Source organism: Dama dama, chromosome 17, assembly GCF_033118175.1.
Source record: "Dama dama isolate Ldn47 chromosome 17, ASM3311817v1, whole genome shotgun sequence".
Classification (NCBI taxonomy): domain Eukaryota; kingdom Metazoa; phylum Chordata; class Mammalia; order Artiodactyla; family Cervidae; genus Dama; species Dama dama.
Window position 1 is genome coordinate 26,207,409 of NC_083697.1, and position 21,013 is coordinate 26,228,421.

Consider the following 21,013-nt stretch of genomic DNA (forward strand, 5'->3'; position numbering starts at 1 on the left):
GACAATGGCCTAAGAAAATCTTTGTAACACTTCAGCCCCAGTTATTATCTGACTGAGACATTGAGAGTCACTACCTGACCCCAGTGAACCCCAGAACTATGAGAGACAATAATAAGTGACCATTGGTTGTTTCACACATGTTGTTGTGTTGTTACACCATGTTTGGTGTAAACTGTTATGCAGATATAGACAACTGGAACTGTTTTGAAGCAGTTAGATCCCAAGATTCTTTCTCCATCTCAGTGAATCTTGGTGACTTCCATACTTTAGCAGAAGATGGAAATTTTCTTCTCTGCAAATAGTAAAATGGAGAGTCTCTAGACTGGGACACTAGGCACAAATGACAGTGGGGACCCGAGTTAGAAAGAGGGTCATTAAGTGAGTGGATATAGACTGGATCCAGAGACCCTGCCAACCAGGCTTCATAGCCAACCATTACCCTTTAGACAGAAAACTTGAAAGGACATCTCTGAAGATTCTGAACAACCCAAGAGGAAAGACCTACTGATGGCTATCACCAGGAGTTCCCAAATGAAGTTGCAATCAGATTGCTCCACACACTAGTGGACACTCAGAAACCTCTCCTAAAGATATTAACACATTTGCTCACATATAAAATCACTCTGGCACTATTTGTAATAGAAAAAGATTGGAAATAGCCCAAATATCTATCAATAGGGACAGATTAATATACACAAGAATACATGCTGTGTGATTTCATTTATATAAAATACAAACCAGGCCAAACAGTCTGTGGCAATATAAGTCAGAAGAGTGGTTACCTTTGGAGGACTGTAATCTGGAAATTATAGTTCCCTAACAGGGAACCACAAAAGGCTTATATCTAGATCTGGGTGGTGGCAACTCAGATGCATATATGTGCAAACATTCATTGAGATATACACTTCAGATAGATGCATTTTACTGCATATAATCTTATAAGCTACACTTCAATTTAAAAAGTTTAAAAATAGGAAGGAGGGAATTAAAAAGTTAAAATAGGGGACTGATCAGAGAAATGCAAATCAAAACCACAATGAGTTATCACCTCATATCCACTAAGACAGCCATAATGAAAAAAAAAAAAAAAAGACAGATTGAGGAAATTGGAACCCTCAGTCATTACTACTGAGAATGTGAAATAGTGCAACCACTTCAGAAAACAGACTGGCAGTTCTTCAAAAGGTTAACATAGAATTAGCTTATGATCCAGAAATTCCACTCCTAGGTATGCACCCAAGAGAAGTGGAAACATATTATCCATTAAGAACTTGAATGTTCATAGCAGCATTATTCATGATACAAAAAGTAGAAATAACTCAAATGTTCACCACCTGATGAATGGATAAATAAAATGTGATATACCATAGAATGTAATATTTGGCAATAAAAAGAATTAAGTTGTAAAACACATTGCAACATGGACAAAACTTGAAAACATGATACTAAGTGAAAGAAGCCAGTCACAAAGAACCGCATGTTGTAAAATTCTCTTTATACCAGATGTCCAGAATAAGCATATCTGTCGAGACAGAAAGGAGATCTGAGGGTGTCTGGGACCGGGGAGGCCAGGGGAAAAGGGGAGTCACTGCTAATGGCACAGTTTCTTCTGGGGGTGATGACCATTTTCTAAAATTGTGGTGATGGCTGCACGATTCTTGCGAATCGACAAAAATCATCGAATTGTACATTTTAAACAGGTGGAGTGTATAGTATGTGAATTATATCTCAATAAAGTTGTTACCAAAAAATATTGTACAACTATGCAGTAGACATATAAAAGACTATGCAGTAGACATGTGAAAGAAATGATGAGGCTATGTACTGACATGGATGTTAAACACAAGTTGCAGAAGGGTACTATAGTTTGCTAGTTTGTGTAAGAAAGAAAATACATATTTGCATTTATTATACTTTTAATAGCACAATAAAAATAAACTAATATCAATGGGGGTGAGACCTGGAGATGAGGTGGTTTGGAGTCAGAATGGGTGTGAGACTGCTTATACATTTTTATATAGCTTTTTCTCTTGAGCCAAGTAAATGTAGCACCTATTTATCCAACTTAACTTAATTCAGAGGATAAGTTAAAAGTTAATTATACAATATATTTTTCTCCAAGTGTTCATTAAACATCTAATCAGCTGAAAGATAAGTAAAGGTCAGGTAACAAAGCTAATCTTTTTTTTAAGTTGATATTAGGCTGTAAATATCTTTCTTCTTCTTCAGAAAATGATTATAAAGTTATACCCTAATGGAAAGTTATGATACATAGTTTTAGGTATATATTTTATGTATTAATATATCTATGTTTTATATATGCATGCATACTCAGTCACTTCGGTCGTGTCTGAGCCTTTGTGATTCCATGGACTGTAACCTGCCAGGCTCCTCTGACCATGGGATTTTCCCAACAAGAATATGGGAGTGGATTGATCACCATTTCCTCCTCCAGGAGATCTTCCTGACCCAGGGGTGGAACCCACATCTGCATTGCAGGCGGCTTCTTTACTGCTGAGCCACCAAGAAGCCCTGTTTTATATATATGCACATATTTCTCTTTCTCTCTCTCTCTCTCTCTCACACACACACACACACACATCAGGCTTCTATTCCTCAGAGAAAAACAAAAGCAAAACAAAGACTGGTTTGACGGATATCTTATTTCTGTCACTACACTGAGATGGCCTTAGTTTTGGACTCATGTCTTAGTCATGGTTAACATTTAGAAACTGTTGAATAGGAAGATAATACAAAATATAAATTGATAAGCTTCAAGATCGCATCAGGCAGAGGGAGCTACATTGGCTCCGCCAACGAAGGGAGCCAAGCTGAAAGATGTTTGGTGTTTGAAAAGGAATCTCCCAAAAGATCTCCGTGTGTGTAAGTCACAGTAAGCCGGCAGCAGGAAACTTGCTTTTAGCTTCCTGTGGGGAAGGGGGACAAGGAGCAGAACACTCTGACTGGCTTCAGTAGAAACGGACACCACACACGTGCACACACACGCACACACACGTGCACACACACGCACACCCAAGGCCGCTGTGAGCAGGCTGCTTGGCGCGGCGTGCCTTCTGGCAGAGCCGGGCGCGGCGCTTACCGGCCCCGTGGCGCTGTGAGCCCGCTGGGCCGCGGCCATCAGGTCCCTGAGCCGGGTGACGAAACTGCACAGACAGTTCAGGAGGACCCTCCGCGCGGCCACGTTGAACACCTGGAGCTCCTCCACCAGCTGGGCGTTGAGCGCCTCATACTCCCTTTTGGCCAAGTCTGACTCGTCCGCCGCCGCCCGCTGCAAGTAGCTGTTATAGTCCAGCAGTTTGTCATAGCGTTTCTGGATTAGCTTCTGAGGCCCTGGGAACAGGGACAGCAGGACCGACAGGGGCGTCAGGACGAGCTTCTGTAAATGAGCTGCCTGCCGAACGAGCAAAACAACGCCGTCAGGGGGAGGAACACCCAAGCCAGGAGCTGTTATCAATAGGCTTACTGCCTCCTTGCCGAAGCGCAAAGGAAGGCAGGAAAGTACCTAGCAAGGGATCGTGGGGTGTGTGTGTGTGTGTGTGTGTGTGTGTGTGTGTGTGTGTGTGTGTGTGTGTGTGTGTGTGTGTGTGTGTGTGTGTGTGTGTGTTGTTGTTGTTGTTGTCGTCTAGCTAAACCTGTGCAAGGACCTAAAATAGCAACTCTAGACTCTAGCGTTGAAACTGAAGAGTGAACAGGAAGAAGAATACAAAAGTTGAAACCTGCACACTCAAACTACGCTCCACCCTTCTCTCCACAACCACTGACTTTTCAGTGGGGTCATCTCCCTCCACACTTTCCCCTTCCCCTTCTTTCTAATCTCAGAGCCAAGTGGAGCTCCTCCCGAATATGGGGTTGCAGGTAATCTCCACCTTGGACTACCAAACCTGTATTATTAATAATGCACACATCATTCGCTTCCTTTGCTAGCAATGAAAGGAGGACAGTTGGTCTTAGGAGAGGTTGCGTCCTGTTCCTCCCACACCTGCACCCCCCCCTTCCCTGTCTACCCTGCCGGTTGATTTTGGTGCTGCAATTGTATCCTCTATACAGAGAGTAGCCCCTTATTACAGGTATTTTGTTCCTGTTACAGAAATGGCCAGATAGTTATTGTTTCCTCTTTAAATACCTTGCAGGATTAAGCTGATGCTGATCCTGTGTCCTAAATTGTTATATTTGTATGTCTGAGTCATTGAAAATGAACACCGAATCACTGTCTAGCTCCATGCCAGCACCTGAGCAGTCTAGATTTAATTTCTTTTGTTTCCTCTTGCCTCCCCTCTGTTCTGAAGTCTCCTATGTTTGCTAACTACCCAGCTTTTCCCTTTATCATATGTGCTTGGGTGTCATGATTAGGCTATAGCAATTTGGAAAAAAGATTTCTCTTTTGTACCCTGAAAGATGTTCTAGGGAATCAACATCTGAGCAGCAGTTTGTATTAAATAACTTACATGATCCCTGGTAGGGTTTCCCAGGTGGTGCTAGTGGTAAGAACCTGCCTGCCAGTGCAGGAGACTTGGGCTAGATCCCTGGGTTGGGAAGATCCCCTGGAGAAGGACATGGCAACCCACTCCAGGATTCTTGCCTGGAGAATCCCATGGACAGAGGAGCCTGGCGGGTTACAATCCGTAGGATCACAAAGAGTCGACGTGCCTGAATGACCTAGCACACACTCATGACCTCTGGTAACTTTGTCTGAACTCATGGGAACTGGAGAAGAGGAGGGAAACCAATCTCATATTGGTGCCAGCAATAGCCAGCACAGATTAAATTTGATATCTAGCTTATAAAATAATCAATATACACCTGCAGATTATTTAATGAGTCTGTCAACTAAGCAAAGAATCTGTTTACTGTTCTGGGATGAATTACTGTGTTTGTGACATAGTTGAATGAATAATTACAATGCTCAGTCACTCAGCCATGTGCGACTCTGTGACCCCATGGACTATAGCCTGCCAGGCTCCTCTGTCCATGGAATTTTCCAGGCAAGAATACTGGAGTGTGTTGTCATTTCCTCCTCCACTAATTACAATATTAGAATATAGTTGCAATATATATGTTCTGTGACCCACAGACACGAACCAGTTCATCTGTACATAGGAATTATGATTGGAACAAATAAGAATCAGATTTTATTCTACTATTTTGTGCTATACAAAATGTGTAGATAGATATCTCTCATGGTTAGATAAAAACAATTGTGCTGCCTTTAGATAGATTTGAGTGCTTAATATTTGATTTTTTAAAAAGAGTTCAATACACTTTATTCATACAAAGGTACTTTTATATTGAGCTTTCTGACTTAGCCTAATTTATCATCCTGTGGTTTTATACAAGGTAGGGAAGGACACCTTATCTCTTCATTCTGTCAGGTTCTGGAGCATGCTTGATGATGGGGAAGCTATATACGATAGTCTTACAGGGTGTTCAATAAATATTTATCACCTTAATGAGTCGGAATTAAACCAGAGAGCAAACACATGAGGACATTTTTAAAATGTGCTCACTGTAATTAAGCTCAGAAAACATATAAAGAACTAGGCATATTTTTTCCATTTAACATGTTATAAAAACTCTCCTTTCTCCTTCCCTCTCCCACCCCCTCCCTCCCTCCCATCCATCTAATCTACCATGTTAGTTTCAGATGTAATCATGACTTTCCATTACCCAGTGCCAGGAAAGCTAGATGCTTCTGGGTGTTTTTCTACTGGAGTGGGTGTTGTATCACTTCCCAGGATTTGAAAATATGAGATGGCAGACATTTACTGGGGTTCAGAGCCTGGTAGGAAAACTAAATATCCTTCAATACAAGGGCCACTCAATGAAGATTCATCTGACCCCAAATGCCAATAATACCAATACAAAAAAATGTCATTTTCAAGGACCTTCAGAATGATGGAGGAGTCTATTATATCTTTTATATAATACTTGAAATATTACTATGAAATAATAATACCTATCTAGCCCAAGATACTAAAATAAAATAAATAAATCTCAGACTAGTTTGCTGCCCAAATATTTTCTTGCCTCAAACATGTTTTTAATGATTCCCAATTTTTGCTTTATAATTCTGTATATTTTATATAATTCTTAGGAAACAAATATTTTACCACAGAACAGAAGATATATGACTCTTAAATAAAAGCCCTTTCTGAATAGAAAGGCCTTACTTGGCTTCACTGGTAGCTCAGCTGGTAAAGAATCCTCCTATAATGCAGGAGATGCCTGGTTGATTCCTGGTCGGGAAGATCTGCTGGAGAAGGAATAGGCTACCCACTCCAGTATTCTTGGGCTTCTCTGGTAGCCCAGATGGTAAAGAATCTGCCTGCAGTGTGGGAGATCTGGGTTCGACCCCTGGGTTGGGAAGATCCCCTGGAGAAGGTAACAGTTACCCACTCCAGTATTCTGGTCTGGAGAATTCCACGGACAGAGAAGGGTGAAAGGTTATAGTCCATGGGGTCATAAAGAGTTGGATACAGCTGAGCAACTATCACTCTCTTACTTCCCAGTGTATAGTATGTTAATAAAAGACATCCTCACAGACTATCCTCACTCCTCCTGTAAAAACTCTAGGCATTTCCAGAGACTCCTGTAAGAAAATCACAGCTTTCTAACTTAATAAATCCCTAATATACCATATGCAGACTTAAACTAAATGTTGATTTGAAAAGCTGCACAGACACTAGATATCCTACAAACACAGTCTGGAGCCCTCTTAAATTTTGATTATGATAAAAGCCTCACAAATCCACTTCAAAATATTTAATGATAAAAAACCTCCTGTTTAAATCTACTAATTTTGACATTAGTATTTGCTTTAGTGCACGTTTTATTTTTAGTTCCAAAAAAGTAAATGAAAACCAGCTTTTCTTCTCACCCTACTATTTCCATTTGCATTCATCTGTGAATATAAATAACTTACAAAGTCTTCAGAGGGATTTGGGGCATTACTTGGAGACTCTGAATAGCCACTCTCCTCCTCCTCTTTGTTGTGTGAAATCTCCTGGAGCTCCATCATGCTCTGCAGAGCTAAAGGCACGGCATCCTGGAAGCCAAGAGTAAAATTACCAAAAGTGCAAAGTTCTGAAGTCAGCACAGGAAGTGCATCCCAAATGTGCACTTCATCAACATAACTGTTACCACTGAGAGAAAAAGACAAAGGGAAGGAAAAATTCTGCAAACACTTGGCACAGTCAGGTTACTTGTGATGACCTATATCCTTACTTTTCCCCTTGTTGCTTTCTCATATTGCTCCATTGGTACAACACCCTTTTTTATTAAGTAGAGTCCACTTAAATTCCCTCTTTGGCCATTTTTCATCATTCAATTCTTACAGATCTCTTATTTTAAAAATCACTCCTCTTTGATTTATGTCATCATTTTCCATGACGAATTTAATCTTCTCTTTAAGAGAAGATGATCACACTTTTGTTGAATCAGTTAGTGGAAATATAAGACATTTCTGTAGATGTTCCCAGGAGGCATTGACTCCTTGAAAAGTGTATCAGGGACAGGGTTTCCACTGCCCTCTGGATGTTGTAACTATGGTTTGATTTTCCTTTCACAGAAGTCAGGGCTTTAGGAAGAGATTAGCAAATCTGACTGCAAAATCAGGTTTTGCATCAGTTAATAATAATAATAATAAAAAGAATGTGGCTGTTGGTTATGTAACATAGAACCTTGTCTCCAAATCACTATGCCTGTAAGCTTAATCGTCTGTTGGTGTGATCATCTATTAAAGCATGCAGACATCTTCCAAAACATATCCAAGAGAAAAATTAGAAAATAGGAAGGGACCATTTATGAACTAGGACTTCCTAAGTGGCTCAGTGGTAAAGAATCCACCTGCCAAGGCAAGAGATGTGAGTTTGATCCCTGGGTGGGAAAGATCCCCTGGAGAAAGATCAGAACTGTAAAGGGGGTGTTACAAATTACCAGTTATAAAATAAATAGAGGTATTTGGTTTGTCTTAAAATTGTGTGATCATATCTCCATTTTGGGGTTGACTGGGAGGTAGCCTACAGCTAACTTTGAGATGCACATGTGGGTTTTTGTGGTTTTTATGATCATGGCATCTGGTCCCATCACTTCACGGCAAATAGATGGGGAAACAATGGAAACAGTGACAGACTTTCTTTTTTTGGGCTCCAAAATCACTGAAGATGGTGACTACAGCCATGAAATTAAAAGACACTTGCTCCTTGAAAGAAAAGCTATGACCAACGTAGACAGCATATTAAAAAGCAGAGACATTACTTTGCCGACAAAGGTCCATCTAGTCAAAGCTGTGGTTTTTCCAGTAGTCACAAATGGACGTGAGAGCTGGACCATAAAGAAAGCTGAGAGTCAAAGAATTGATGCTTTTGAACTGTGGTGTTGGAGAAGACTCTTGAGAGTCCCTTGGATAGCAAGGAGACCAAACCAGTCTAGGAAATCCTAAAGGAAATCAACTCTGAATATTCACTAGAAGGACTGATGCTAAATCTCTAATACTCTGGCCGCCTGATGAGAAGAACTGACTCATTAGAAAAGACCCTGATGTTGGGAATGATTGAAGGCAGGAGGAGAAGGGGACGACAGAGGATGAGATGGTTGGATGGCATCACTGGCTTGATGGACGTGGGTTTGGGCAGGTTCCAGGAGATGATGATTAACAAGGAGGCCTGGTGTGTTGCAGTCCATGGGGTCGCAGAGTCAGACACGACAGAGAGACTGAGCTGAACTAAGCTTATGGCTTTTATATTATGCACTTTTTACTTTTTAATTTCTCTAGTTTTACTTTTTCCCCTCTTTTGGTTTTCTCTTTTCTCTCAGTCCTAATCTTGAATTTTCGAATTTGTGTTTTAGGGCCAGGAAAGACATACATGTTGGTATAATCAAACAAATAACATGTCTACCTTGTCTGCCATTTAGCATATTATAAAGAAACTATGCTAATGGTCCAGTCCCATGTGGCAAGCATGTGAACCATGCTTGTCCCACTGTGTGATGACTTAGATTAGGGGAAGGATGGAAGAGGAAGGGAACAGAGAGCAAAACCCAAGTCTTTGTATTAGCTTCCTTCACCAGCACCTTGGAGCCTCCCAAATTTGGTACAATAGGTGTCATCATATAAATGAATGAAGAGTCACATCTACTCCTTATTAAAACCAGAGACATCAAGACCTTCTTGTAGAGAAACATTGGAAAAAACAGTGGTGTCTCACCCACCTGTATGTGTTGAAGACAGAATGAAATATTCTTCACGCAGTGCCTCACAGTCTTTTCTAAAGATCGAAATAGCTTTTCTTCTCTGTTAAAGGTATTGTCTTTCACCTAAAGTATAGATGAAATTATTTATTTTTATAATTCAAAGGAATCTGGCTTTTTTTTTTAAGAAAACCACGAACCATATTGGCCAGCATGTTACCAAAAAAACTCCTTGTTTAGGTGAAAACTTTTCATACTATGCTGACTGTCTTAACACAGTCCTTTCTTTGTCCAGCGCATGACACAACTAATGTTCAATTAGTGCAGCAAAGCTGTGTGGTGCTTTTCACATTGCTTCACCTAGTCACAGTAGCTGTGGGATACGAAACTTCCCTCTAGAGTTTTTAATGGCATGCATTATATGTGTTCTCTTAAATTACACTGCATTTACAAATGCAGGTAACCTACAGGTCTATAAAATAATTAATAAAATGAAAAATGAAATTAAAATAAAAATTTGATCTGTTGAGTAGAATTTATCATTTTGCTGATATGATTCATCCCAATTTATTTCCCAGTGGTTACTCAGAAAATATTCTTCAGGTCTTCGCTGAAGAAATATGATAATTCGTTATCAGTTCAAATTTGAAAGATGATGAATAATCTTAACAAAAACAGTTCCGGGAGTAAAGCTCTGCAGAGTTAACATTGTGATCACATGTGTTCAGTTTTTTGTTGTCATTGGTATCTTACATGTATACCTGTTAGGAGTCAGAAAAATATGCTTTTTATGTGCTTGTGGCAATTTCTAAGAAGACATTATTCTGTTAATGATGAGAAATATTTCTTGACATTCAAAATTATACAAAAAAAGATCAGAACCAGCTTTGTACCAGCAAAATCTGTGTGAACAAACACCTGTTTTATGGAATATGGTATGTATAATCAGTTTGGTACTGGCTAATAACTGAAGGTGTTCTCAGTTCTTACATCCATTAGTTTAGGTGGTTGACCTTAGAACTGAATGCATAGAAAATGGTGACATTTTATTCTAATATTTTTAAGTCCTTTAATATTGTTTATCTGCAAAGCTTTTCATCAAATAGGCAGCCTCATTCTTTGTGATCCACACAAAATTCATCACCCTCTGCCCTAGGAGCTCTATGCTCTGAGCCAGTTTGAGGCATATGCTTGGGCAGATTTCTTTGAAATGTAGTTTTCAAGGACCAGCTACTGTAGTCTGTGCGTCCTGGCTAGATCCCAGATGATGCTAAAATAAGAGTTTCAAGGATCATGACATGAAAAATATTGCCCGGTTCCACTTCCCTATTTCCAAGCCCTCTCATGCTGTGCTATTTTGCTGGAATATGCTGCTGTCTCTTTTCTTCCCTGCAAAGTCCCGTTTATTTTTTTTAAGGACTTGCTCAACTGCCACCCCTGCTACAACTCCTTCCTCTAATTCCTGTTCTTTCCACTCCAGAAAATTAATTGCGCCATCCTATGTGCTCTCACTAGTTAAAGATTTAAGCAATTCTCTCCATTGATGGATTGCAAGCATTGGAGAGGACGTATTTTTTCTTAATAATAACAATTTGTAACATTTACTAAACACTAACTTTGTTTTCAGACAGTTAAGAGTCTTCCTACAGTGTGGGAGACCTGGGTTCAATCCCTGGGTTGGGAAGATCCCTTGGAGAAGGAAATGGCAACCTATTCTGGTATTCTTGCATGGAGACTCCATGGACTGTGGAGTCTGGTGGGCTATGGTCCATGGGATTGGAAAGAGTCAAACATGACTGAGTGAATGACACTTTCACTTCACTTTCAAATGTGTTTTCACTTGTACTAAAACCTGTCTTCCGTTTTCTCATTTAAGTCTTACACAACCCTATGAAGTAGATACTGTGATAACCCCCATTTCAGAGATAAAGAAACAGAAGTTCCAGGAGGTGTGGCAGACAGTTTGAACATTCCCCATGTCGACCTTCTACCAATAGAACCTGCACTTTTCGTTTAAGATGGACACACAGCTGCCCTGGTAGAGACAGCCCTTCCCAGGTTCCCTTGCAGCTGGTTCTGCCCTGGTAACTGGGTTACAAGGCAATTTTGGGCAAATAGGATGTGAGCGGAAGTGATACATTTCATTTCTGAATCTTGGCTTAGAACATCGTCATTGGGACTTTGACTGAAGACATGGCAGTGAGCCAGCTTTAATGAGGCAGATGAAGACAATATGTTAGGGAACAGCACAGCACAAAACTGGGAACTGGGATCCTGGAGGATCTTGTGCAGCACAGCCCATCTGGACGTTTATGAGAGACAAACAACTGACTATCTGACTTAAGCTGCTATGTTTTGGAATCTCTCTGTGACCTAATATAAGAACTTAAAGAAACTTTACCCCTGTTAATACGACTAGGATTCCAACCCAAACTGTCTGAATTTAGAACTTCTTTGCATTTGCAATCTCTAACAGTGTTGAGTACAAAGGAGTTCAATATATGTGTGATGAATGGAATAGAATCTTCCTCTTGGGTAACAGTTTTATACCCTAACTCCACCAAATATTTCACTTGAGCTGCTGACGAGTGCAAAATTGACTGATTTGAGATATATCTTTTCTACAGTCCAGCATATGCAGCTGATTTTCTGATTAACAGTGAAATGCTTCATTGCTGACAGGACATCCTCTCAAAAGATTAATGGGAAAAAATCTAATTAATTTCCCTTCAGGCTACTTTAACTACAATTCACTTTCACTTCGCAACTGGAAAATATCAGAAGTTGATGGCAAATGCATTAAAGACTGGAACAGCTTCTACAGGAGCCTGTCCAGGATTAAGACATGAATATTGTTCCTCAATAGTATTGTCTTGGGTCAGAAGCAACATCTTAAAGAGTAGGGGAGAATTGTTTACATTACATTTACACATGCTCATGGAGGCTACAGTCTTTTCTTCAAATGAATTCCCAATTCAATTTTGTTACTATTGTCTTTAGTGGAAACATCTGGATTTTCACAAGCGTCCCATGTTATAGTTCCACATTGAGGAGAGAGGGAGGCCTGGAATTATCTCCTGTACGCAATGGAAGAAAAGCAAGAAGTAAGTACAAGGATGATATAAGCCTTGTGTTGTAAGAATACCTGTATTGGGTATGGTAGAGAATGGACAGTGTGGCCACAGGAGGAAAAGAGAATGAAGCTTGGAGGTTGATTATACTCACAGGTCCTAGAGAAGAGGTCACTTTATGTCATGCAGGATCACAGAGGAATCACTGAGATTGGGTCATTTGGCAGAAAGGAGCAAGGAAAAAGTTAATGCTAGAGTCTTTATTGGAGTTTCTGTGAGAAACCACAGAGAAAGAGCTGGGGCAGGGTAAACTTTAGGACTAGCCAGTTGGAATAATTCCAGCAGGCTTTGGGCTATAGAATTGGTTCTGGTTGCCTGGTACCTGGCCTTGGAATGATCTAGGGCAGAGGAATATGGGCTTCATCTGTGAGCTTTAGATAAGGAGGTGGTTGTGGCTCTAGACCCAGGATTGGTTGGTCTGCAAATGAAAGAAGCAGTTCCAGCTGAGTTCTTTGCTCTCTGTAAGAGTAGGTTAGCCCTACCAGAGGTGTTTTCTTTGGCCTGCGAGCTTTTTTAAGATGGCAAAACATCATAAAATACAGGAAGTATAAGATATGATTAATACATTATGCATAAAGAAGTTTTACCCGCAAGGGAGTAAGAAGTCTGCTTGTTAAAAGGTAAATAATAGTATTTTATATGCAAAATAAGATAGTGATGATGATAGCCAATATATTGAATGCTTACACATTATGTTAAGTACTTTTTAAAATATGTATCATTTCATTGTGTTAGGTAGTTAGAATAGGAAAAAGGAGTCCTAAATGGCAGTGGCTAAAAGACAAAGAGAGGAAAAAATCCTGCAAAAATGGAACAAAAGAAAACCGGAGGACAGGAGTGAGAACCTCAGGTGAAACAAACAGTCCCCCTTCTCGGCCAGCCCAATTTGCATAGGCCAGGCTCAAAGGGCAGAGTAGACAAACATATAAAAAGGGGAAGCCAAGAGGGATAGACACCTCTCCTTTGGGGTCAGCCTGCCCACATACTTGAGGGTGTACTATCCTTTGTTTGCCAAAGAAAACTCTGAGCTGTAACTGAGCTGTAACACTGGTCTGCCATGTCAAATCTTTGCTGTGGCAAGACTGAACTGAGGAAATTACACACTCCCCCAACAATTGAATCCTCACAACCACTTCCTGCCTTAGGTCCTACTATAATCCCCTACTATAATTTACAGATGGTTACACTGAATTTATGCACCGAAAGACAAGTATTTATTAAGTGGTAGAAGTGAGGTTCAAACCCAGGTCTGAATGACTTCAGAAGCTTTGCTCTTAATTTCTGTGCTGACGCCTGCCAATACTAACAGTGCCAAGGCTGGGATACCCTGAGTAAGTGTGTCAGGCATTCAGAAGAGAAGAGGCCACTTCTAGCTTAGTGGTCTGAAAGCTGCAAAGACTTAATGAAAAGAAAAAAGACCACAGCAGCCAAACAGTGAGGTAGATAAGAAGAGTCAGAGTTGAACCAGTTGCCTCTAGTTTAAAGTAAAAATTTTGTTAGAGATGCTAACATAATGAAGAATGAAATCAGGCACAGGAAAGGGGGGGTGGGCGGGAAATACTATCTAGTATCCTAAGAAATATTCTGCCTGCTTTTGGTTAGAGGCCCACTGTATTACCACTTCTGGGCCTTGACCTTTCTATCTTGTGATTTTCAATTTCCAGATCAATTAGCTTAAAAGTATCTGGAGTCTTTGTAAAAATACAAACTTTGAGGTTGCACGTTTGAACCAGGTGGAACCCAGGAATCTATCTTTTGGCAAGTTCCTCAGGTCATTCTTATGCACATTAAACTTTGAGAGGCTTTGCAAATCTGAAGAAGAAATTCATAGGGCCTGGACTCCATCTCAGGCCTGTCTGTGCTGATCGTGCTTGGCCACCTCTCCAGTGGACTCTGAACTCTCTGCTTAGTGCCTGTGGGAATGACAATGGAAGGATAAGACCCCCTCCGGACAGGGGAATCTTGAAGATCATATCCAGGTTACTCATCACTTAAGAGAAAACAGACACTAATCACCCCTGCCTCCGGACACTATCTATCAGAATGTAAGCACAGGCTTATCGGTTATTAACTGGTTGGAATGTAACCGTGGGCTTATTGATTGAACACATAACACGTGAATGATGGGGTTATTGTGATTGTATTTACCCTTCCTTTGTAAGCCTCAAGGGATTTGGGGTGGTGGGTTTGGACATGTACACATGGGGTATAAAAGATTTTCACAAATGCTGGTCGGGGCCCTTGGCTAAGAGGAGACTCTGCCTTGGGCCCGCAGGTGTAATAAACTGCACTCCACTATCTGCATTGTCCTTCTGAGTGAGTTTGTTTCCCGGAAAGCGTGGCTATAACAAATCCATTAATTGTTTATTAGGGATTGAGATTAAAGTGTTCAGGATGACACCAAAGAGTTACCCAGGAATATAATGTCTCCTGGGGGTAGGGGAAGAGGAAAGGGATAATAGTTAGGAAAAATTACACTAAGATAGGCCTCTAAACACTATAGGTGAAATAAATATAAGATGAACACAAAGGTTACTAAAAGAAATGAGGTTTTAGAAAGCAGAAAGGAGACAGCGATGAAAGGAGGGCATTGCCTTGGGTGAGATTATGTGCTAATTGGGATTCCCTGGTGGCTCAGACAGTGAAGAGTCTGCCTGCAATGCGGGAGACCCAGGTTCGATCCCTGGGTCGGGATAGATCCCCTGGAGAAGGAAATGGCAATCCACTCTAGTACTCTTGTCTGTAAAATCCCATGGACAGAGGAGCCTAACAGGCTACAGTCCATGGGGTTGCAAAGACTTGGACATGACTGAGGAGCAACCAAATAGGAAAAGGAATACGTCAAGGCTGTATATTGTCACCCTGCTTATTTAACTTATATGCAGAGTACATCATGAGAAACACTGGGCTGGAAGAAGCACAAGCTGGAATTAAGACTGCTGGGAGATGGAGAAGGCAATGGCAACCCACTCCAGTACTCTTGCCTGGAAAATCCCATGGGCAGAGCAGCCTGGTAGGTTGCAGTCCATGGGGTCGCTAAGAGTCGGACACGACTGAGCGACTTCACTTTCACTTTCATGCAGTGGAGAAGGCAATGGCAACCCACTCCAGTGTTCTTGCCTGGAGAATCCCAGGGACGGGGGAACCTGATGGGCTGCCGAAAAAAAAAAAAAAAAAAAAGACTGCTGGGAGAAATATCAATAACCTCAGATATGCAGATGACACCACCCTTATGGCAGAAAGTAAAGAGGAACTAAAAAGCCTCTTGATGAAAGTGAAAGAGGAGAGTCAAAAAGTTGGCTTAAAGCTCAACATTCAGAAAACTAAGATCATGGCATCTGGCCCATCACCTCATGGGAAATAGATGGGGAGACAGTGGAAACAGTGTCAGACTTTATTTTTTGGGGCTCCAAAATCACTGCAGATGGTGACTGAAGCCATGAAATTAAAAGACGCTTACTCCTTGGAAGGAAAGTGATGACCAACCTAGATAGCATATTAAAAAGCAGAGACATTACTTTGCCAATAAAGGTCCGTCTGGTCAAGGCTATAGTTTTTCCAGTGGTCATGTATGGATGTGAGAGTTGGACTGTGAAGAAAGCTGAGCGCCGAAAAATTGATGCTTTTGAACTGTGGTGTTGGAGAAGACTCTTGAGAGTCACTTGGACTGCAAGGAGATCCAGCCAGTCCATCCTGAAGGAGATAAGTCTTGGGTGTTCATTGGAAGGACTGATGCTGAAGCTGAAACTTCAATACTTTGGCCACCTCATGAGAAGAGTTGACTCATTGGAAAAGTCCCTGATGCTGGGAGGGATTGGGGGCAGGAGGAGAAGGGGACGACAGAGGATGAGATAGCTGGATGGCATCACCGACTCAATGGGCATGAGTTTGAGTAAACTCCGGGAGTTTATGATGGACAGGGAGGCCTGGCATGCTGCTATTCATGGGGTCGCAAAGAGTCGGACAAGACTGAACTGAACTGAACTGAGGAGCAACTTCACTTTCTTTCATGTGCTAATTGATGGTATCAGGACTCCTGGGGCATTCTTTGTTGATCCCTGTCCTGTCCTTATCTCTCCTTTGTCCTCTTCATGAATGGAAGCACCACAGCTAAAATAGAGTCAAAACTACCCCCCTCCACCACCACCCAAAGAAATATCCTACAAGAAGGAGGTAGGGAGGGGGAGAGAGAGAAAAAAGAAACAGCATTGGGCAGTTACCTTGATTGTCAAAGTGTTCCAGAAACAGCTCTGATAACAATAAAAGGAAATCTCACAAAAGTCTCAGCGTTCGTGTTGCCCAGGAAAATGTATGTGGCCCAAGAAGAAAAATTACCTGTGATTCTCCTCTTGTCAGAATCTTTAGATGATTTGTCACTCTTTTTGATTTCTTGCTAATTGAATGAATATTTAGTTTAGACAATTTATCTTTAAGTGATTCTTCCTCATCATTCTTCTTGTATTTCAGGACTGAAATGGAAGAAGGTGAAACATATATGAACACATGTTGTACAGACAGTGTGTGTTTCATCCAAAGTATTTAAGAATAATTAAAATAAAATTTATTTATTTAAAATAAAATAAAATTTAATAATTAAAATTAAAAAAAATAAGTATTTAAAAATAGTCTCGGCTTATGCTCCAGTCGCTCTGCCCCATCACAGCTCCAGCTGCCAACCCCACTGACCTTCAGAAATTGTCCTAGGACTTGAGCTCCTCAAAGCCCAACTGCATTTACCTCCCACATTAGAGAAATTCCTGATACTGGGGAGGGGGGGGGAAATAAGCTCTTTTCTCTCTTCTTAGATACTACACTTGTTATTTGGGATCTTCAGAATGAAGCATCAAGACCTAACTAGTGGAAAGACAACTGCAGCCAACATAAGACCTCATATCCACCCTACAATTGTCTCCACTAGCTGAGAGAGTTAAGGTAAGTTGAGCCATCCCTCTGAGCTTTACTTTTTTATCTTTAAAATTATTTTCCCTCTCATATTGTTCAAAATGTTAAATATCCCCAACCTTCAGCTTTGGTAAGGATGTGGTGAGAGTGGCATGCTAATACACTGTTGATGAAGAGTAAATCAATATAGTTTTTGTAGAGAATAATTTGGCAGAACCTTAAATATAAAAATAATCTATGACCAGGAAGTCCATGTAGAGAAATATACTTCCCATAATCAAGCCTACAAAATTTTATTTGCTAGAGCATTTTTCCTAACAGCAGAATATTGGAAACAATCTAAAAGTTTATCCATAGAGGTATAGTTTAAGAAAATTTTGACACATTTTTAAATGGAATACTATGGAGCCATTTAAAAGAAGACCATATTAACTTGAAAATTGTTCTTGATATACAATTAAGTTTTTTGAAAGACCCAGAAAACAGTAGTGTCTTACATGTTGCAGAAGGAAGGGAAGAAGAAGAGAGAGAGAGATGCAAGAAAATAGAAAAAAAAAGACATAGAAATTCTGAAGAATACTTACTAAAATGTTAGCTATGCAAACTAGAACCATGAAAGGAGAAAAATTTTCCTCATTAAAACTTTGAAATTTGAAGATTAAGCAAACAGCAAAGTTAATATAATGTAACAGCTATTGTCCATCTCCCAGCTTTATCAAACCTTCACATTTTGCCTTGTTTCCAATCTTTTTATTTAAAAGCAATCACATAATAGTTGAGCTTCTCTGATCCCCATCTTTGATCCCTAAAGGAAATGGTAATCCTTAATTATGGGCTCTATTATATCTGTATTTATTTTCATGCCTTTACTTTGTAGGTATGTAGTCATAAACCATATAGTATTATTTTGAATATTTTCAGTCTTTCTAAAAACAGTACCATATCACATTCATTCTTCTGTCACTTACTAGGTTACTTTTTAAAAAACACTCAGCCTTGTGTTTTCAAGATTTATCCAACTGATACATGTACTTTAATTTTATGTTCTTATGGTATCATAGTTTATAATACATAGTTTATCCATCTGAATTAATATGGAAGTCACCCTCCATTTTCTTTGTTTGCTTGTTTCTTTCTTTCTTTGTTTTCCTTTTGCTAGTTATGAACTAGCTAGTTATTTGCTAGTTCATAATTTTCAATTAATAATTCATAATTTTGCTAATTATGAACAATGCTAGTTATTTGTATACTTCTCCAAGAGCATGTGAGCCAGTTTCTCAAATATCTAGAAACTGATTTTCTGTATCTTGGGTGTGTGCCTTTTCAACTTAGTAAGTATTATCAAATTGTTCTCCAAAGTGGTGATTCCAATTCACATCATTCTGTTCAGTTCAATTCAGTCGCTCAGTTGTGTCAGACTCTTTGCAGCCCCACGGATTGCAGGACACCAGGCTTCTCTGTCCATCACCAACTACTGGAGCTTACTCAAACTCATGTCCATTGAGTTGGTGATGCCATCCAACCATCTCATCTTCATCTCCTCCTTTCAATCTTTCCCAGCATCAGGGTCTTTTCCATTGAGTCAGTTCTTCGCATCAGGTAGCCAAAGTATTGCAGTTTCAGCTTCAGTATCAGTCCTTCCAATGAATATTCAGGGCTGATTTCCTTTAGGATTTACATTCTTACCTGCAAACTAATATTCAGCCCTTAACATTATTCACTAAAAATCTTATTGCCAATCTGATGGGCTGGAAACACTTGTCATTATGTTTTTAATTTGCATTTTCCTGGTTACTAGTGGATCTTAGCATTTAAAAATGTATTGTCTTTTTCTGTGAGTTGTTCATTTTTATTATTAACATTTTTTGTATTAGAATGTTTTTATTATTTATTTAGTATCAATAGTTATATATCCTAGATAGTAATCCTTTGTCTATGGTCTTTTTTTTTTTTTTTTTTTTTATGGTCTATTTTTTTACGGCATGTTTTGTTCTACAACTTTCCCTTTTCACTCTATGCTCTTCTTTATAGTTACAATTTATTAACACAAATACGTACAATTTTTTAAATAAAAATTAGAAAATAAAGGCAATAAGAATAAACACAGTGGTTGGATCAATTAGGTCCACAGTTCTACCATTGCTCTAATTGTTGAACTGAGATTTAGAGTTAGAGCTACAAAGCCAATTAAGAATTTATGGACACAAACCACATTGAGAGAGAACCCAGGGTCTACCCCAACGCACTGCTAGCTCTGAGAAGATAGAAGCCGTTTAATTGTGCTTCCTGTTTTAAAATCTACATTCTTCTTGAGAGGTGACTCTTACCTCTTAGCTGGACTTCCCTGGTGGCTCAGATGGTCAAGCATCTGCTGGCAGTGTGGGAGACCCATGTTCGATCCCTGGATTGGGAAGATCTCCTGAAGTAGGAAATGGCAACCTGCTCCAGTATTTTTGCCTGGGAAGTCCCATGGACAGAGGAGCCTGGTGGGCTATAGTTCATGTCGTCGCAAAAAGTTGGACACGACTGAGCGACTAACACTTGACCTCTTAGTTAATGAATAGTTAACAATAATTTGTTAATCTGAGAAAGCAATATACTTGCTCCCTTCTTGGAGTAATTATTGCCAAAAATACCCATTCTTTGTGCTTCAGAACCAAATAAGCCTGTTTAGCCAGGTCGTCTTACCTGTATCCACCTTTCTCACCACCGTTTTTCAGCTCTAGCTATTCACTGCTCCCAACTACCTGGCCATTTCTCCTACCATATATAACACCAAGATCAGGAGGATCATATGCTGTAGGTTTCTTCAGCCCGTAATATGTCACCAGGCATGCGATGGTCAAAAGAGGTTGATTGTAGGGCTGTCCGATGAAAAGTTGTCAATGTTTGTGCCTTGTGAGCTTCTTCTGAACCTAGCTAGAAAGGCAAAACCATCCTCTCCTCCCTGGCCTCTAACTCTAGATATCAAATGATCATTATCACTGCATCTGCTGGAACTCCTGAGACATTCTGATCCTCCAAAACATAAACAGAAGATTCCAACCCTGGAAAACTCCCACTTCATCATATCTCCTCTTACCTAAATCTTTTCGTCTTTTAAGTTCATTAATGTTTACATTAATGTGTTTCACTGCAGCATAGGCATGTTCCAGTGCTCGGAAGTCTGGGTGAGAGGCAGGGGTGGAATTCCAGAGTTCATACAGTAATAGAGGGTACTTCATCACTCGCTGAATTGGCTTGATCATCAAAGAGCCCATGTCCAGTAAGTTTGGTTTGCCTCTGCAATAGAGATATATTGTATCAGTTTCACAAACATTTGTCTTATTAACTCCTTTTTATTTTTGTGATTTTTTTAATGATTAATCCTGAAGATGATTTTCACCATTTTCTTCTCTGATTTGGCTATGTTCAATCTCTAAATGAAGCAACGGCAATAGGTGACAGAAAGAAGCAAGGCTGCAAGAGTCTACTTCTAACCAAATTTAAAAGAAAACAAGTATGTTTGTCCACCTAAAAGGACTGAAAACATGATTTCCAACTATGTTCCATTTACAGGTTTTTTAAATAACAGGCTTTATAATAGTAGTGGGAAACAATTTCAGACTGCATTTTCCCATGACAATGAAGAAAAGTGCATTTTCTTGATGGTATTTTTGAGATTATTAAGTGAGGAAAATAAAGTCATCCTTTAAAAATCTAAACACAAAGTTTGTTTTCTTTCTTCTACCAAATTGAGAAGTTGAACTTACAGTGGTTTAGAGGTTCTACCA

At 39.9% G+C, this 21,013-nt stretch overlaps 1 protein-coding gene across 1 annotated transcript in view; it reads right to left on the reverse strand.

Moving 5' to 3' along the window:
• ARHGEF38 (Rho guanine nucleotide exchange factor 38) overlaps positions 1-21,013 on the reverse strand; it is a 141,170-nt gene that overhangs the window by 10,824 nt on the left and 109,333 nt on the right. The window contains exons 6-10 of the mRNA XM_061164270.1: positions 20,323-20,522; positions 16,674-16,807; positions 9,229-9,333; positions 6,941-7,063; positions 3,101-3,412 (exon numbers count right to left, since the gene is read on the reverse strand). Of these exons, the coding sequence (XP_061020253.1) occupies positions 3,101-3,412; positions 6,941-7,063; positions 9,229-9,333; positions 16,674-16,807; positions 20,323-20,522 (874 nt within the window). The remainder of the gene's footprint in view (positions 1-3,100; positions 3,413-6,940; positions 7,064-9,228; positions 9,334-16,673; positions 16,808-20,322; positions 20,523-21,013) is intronic.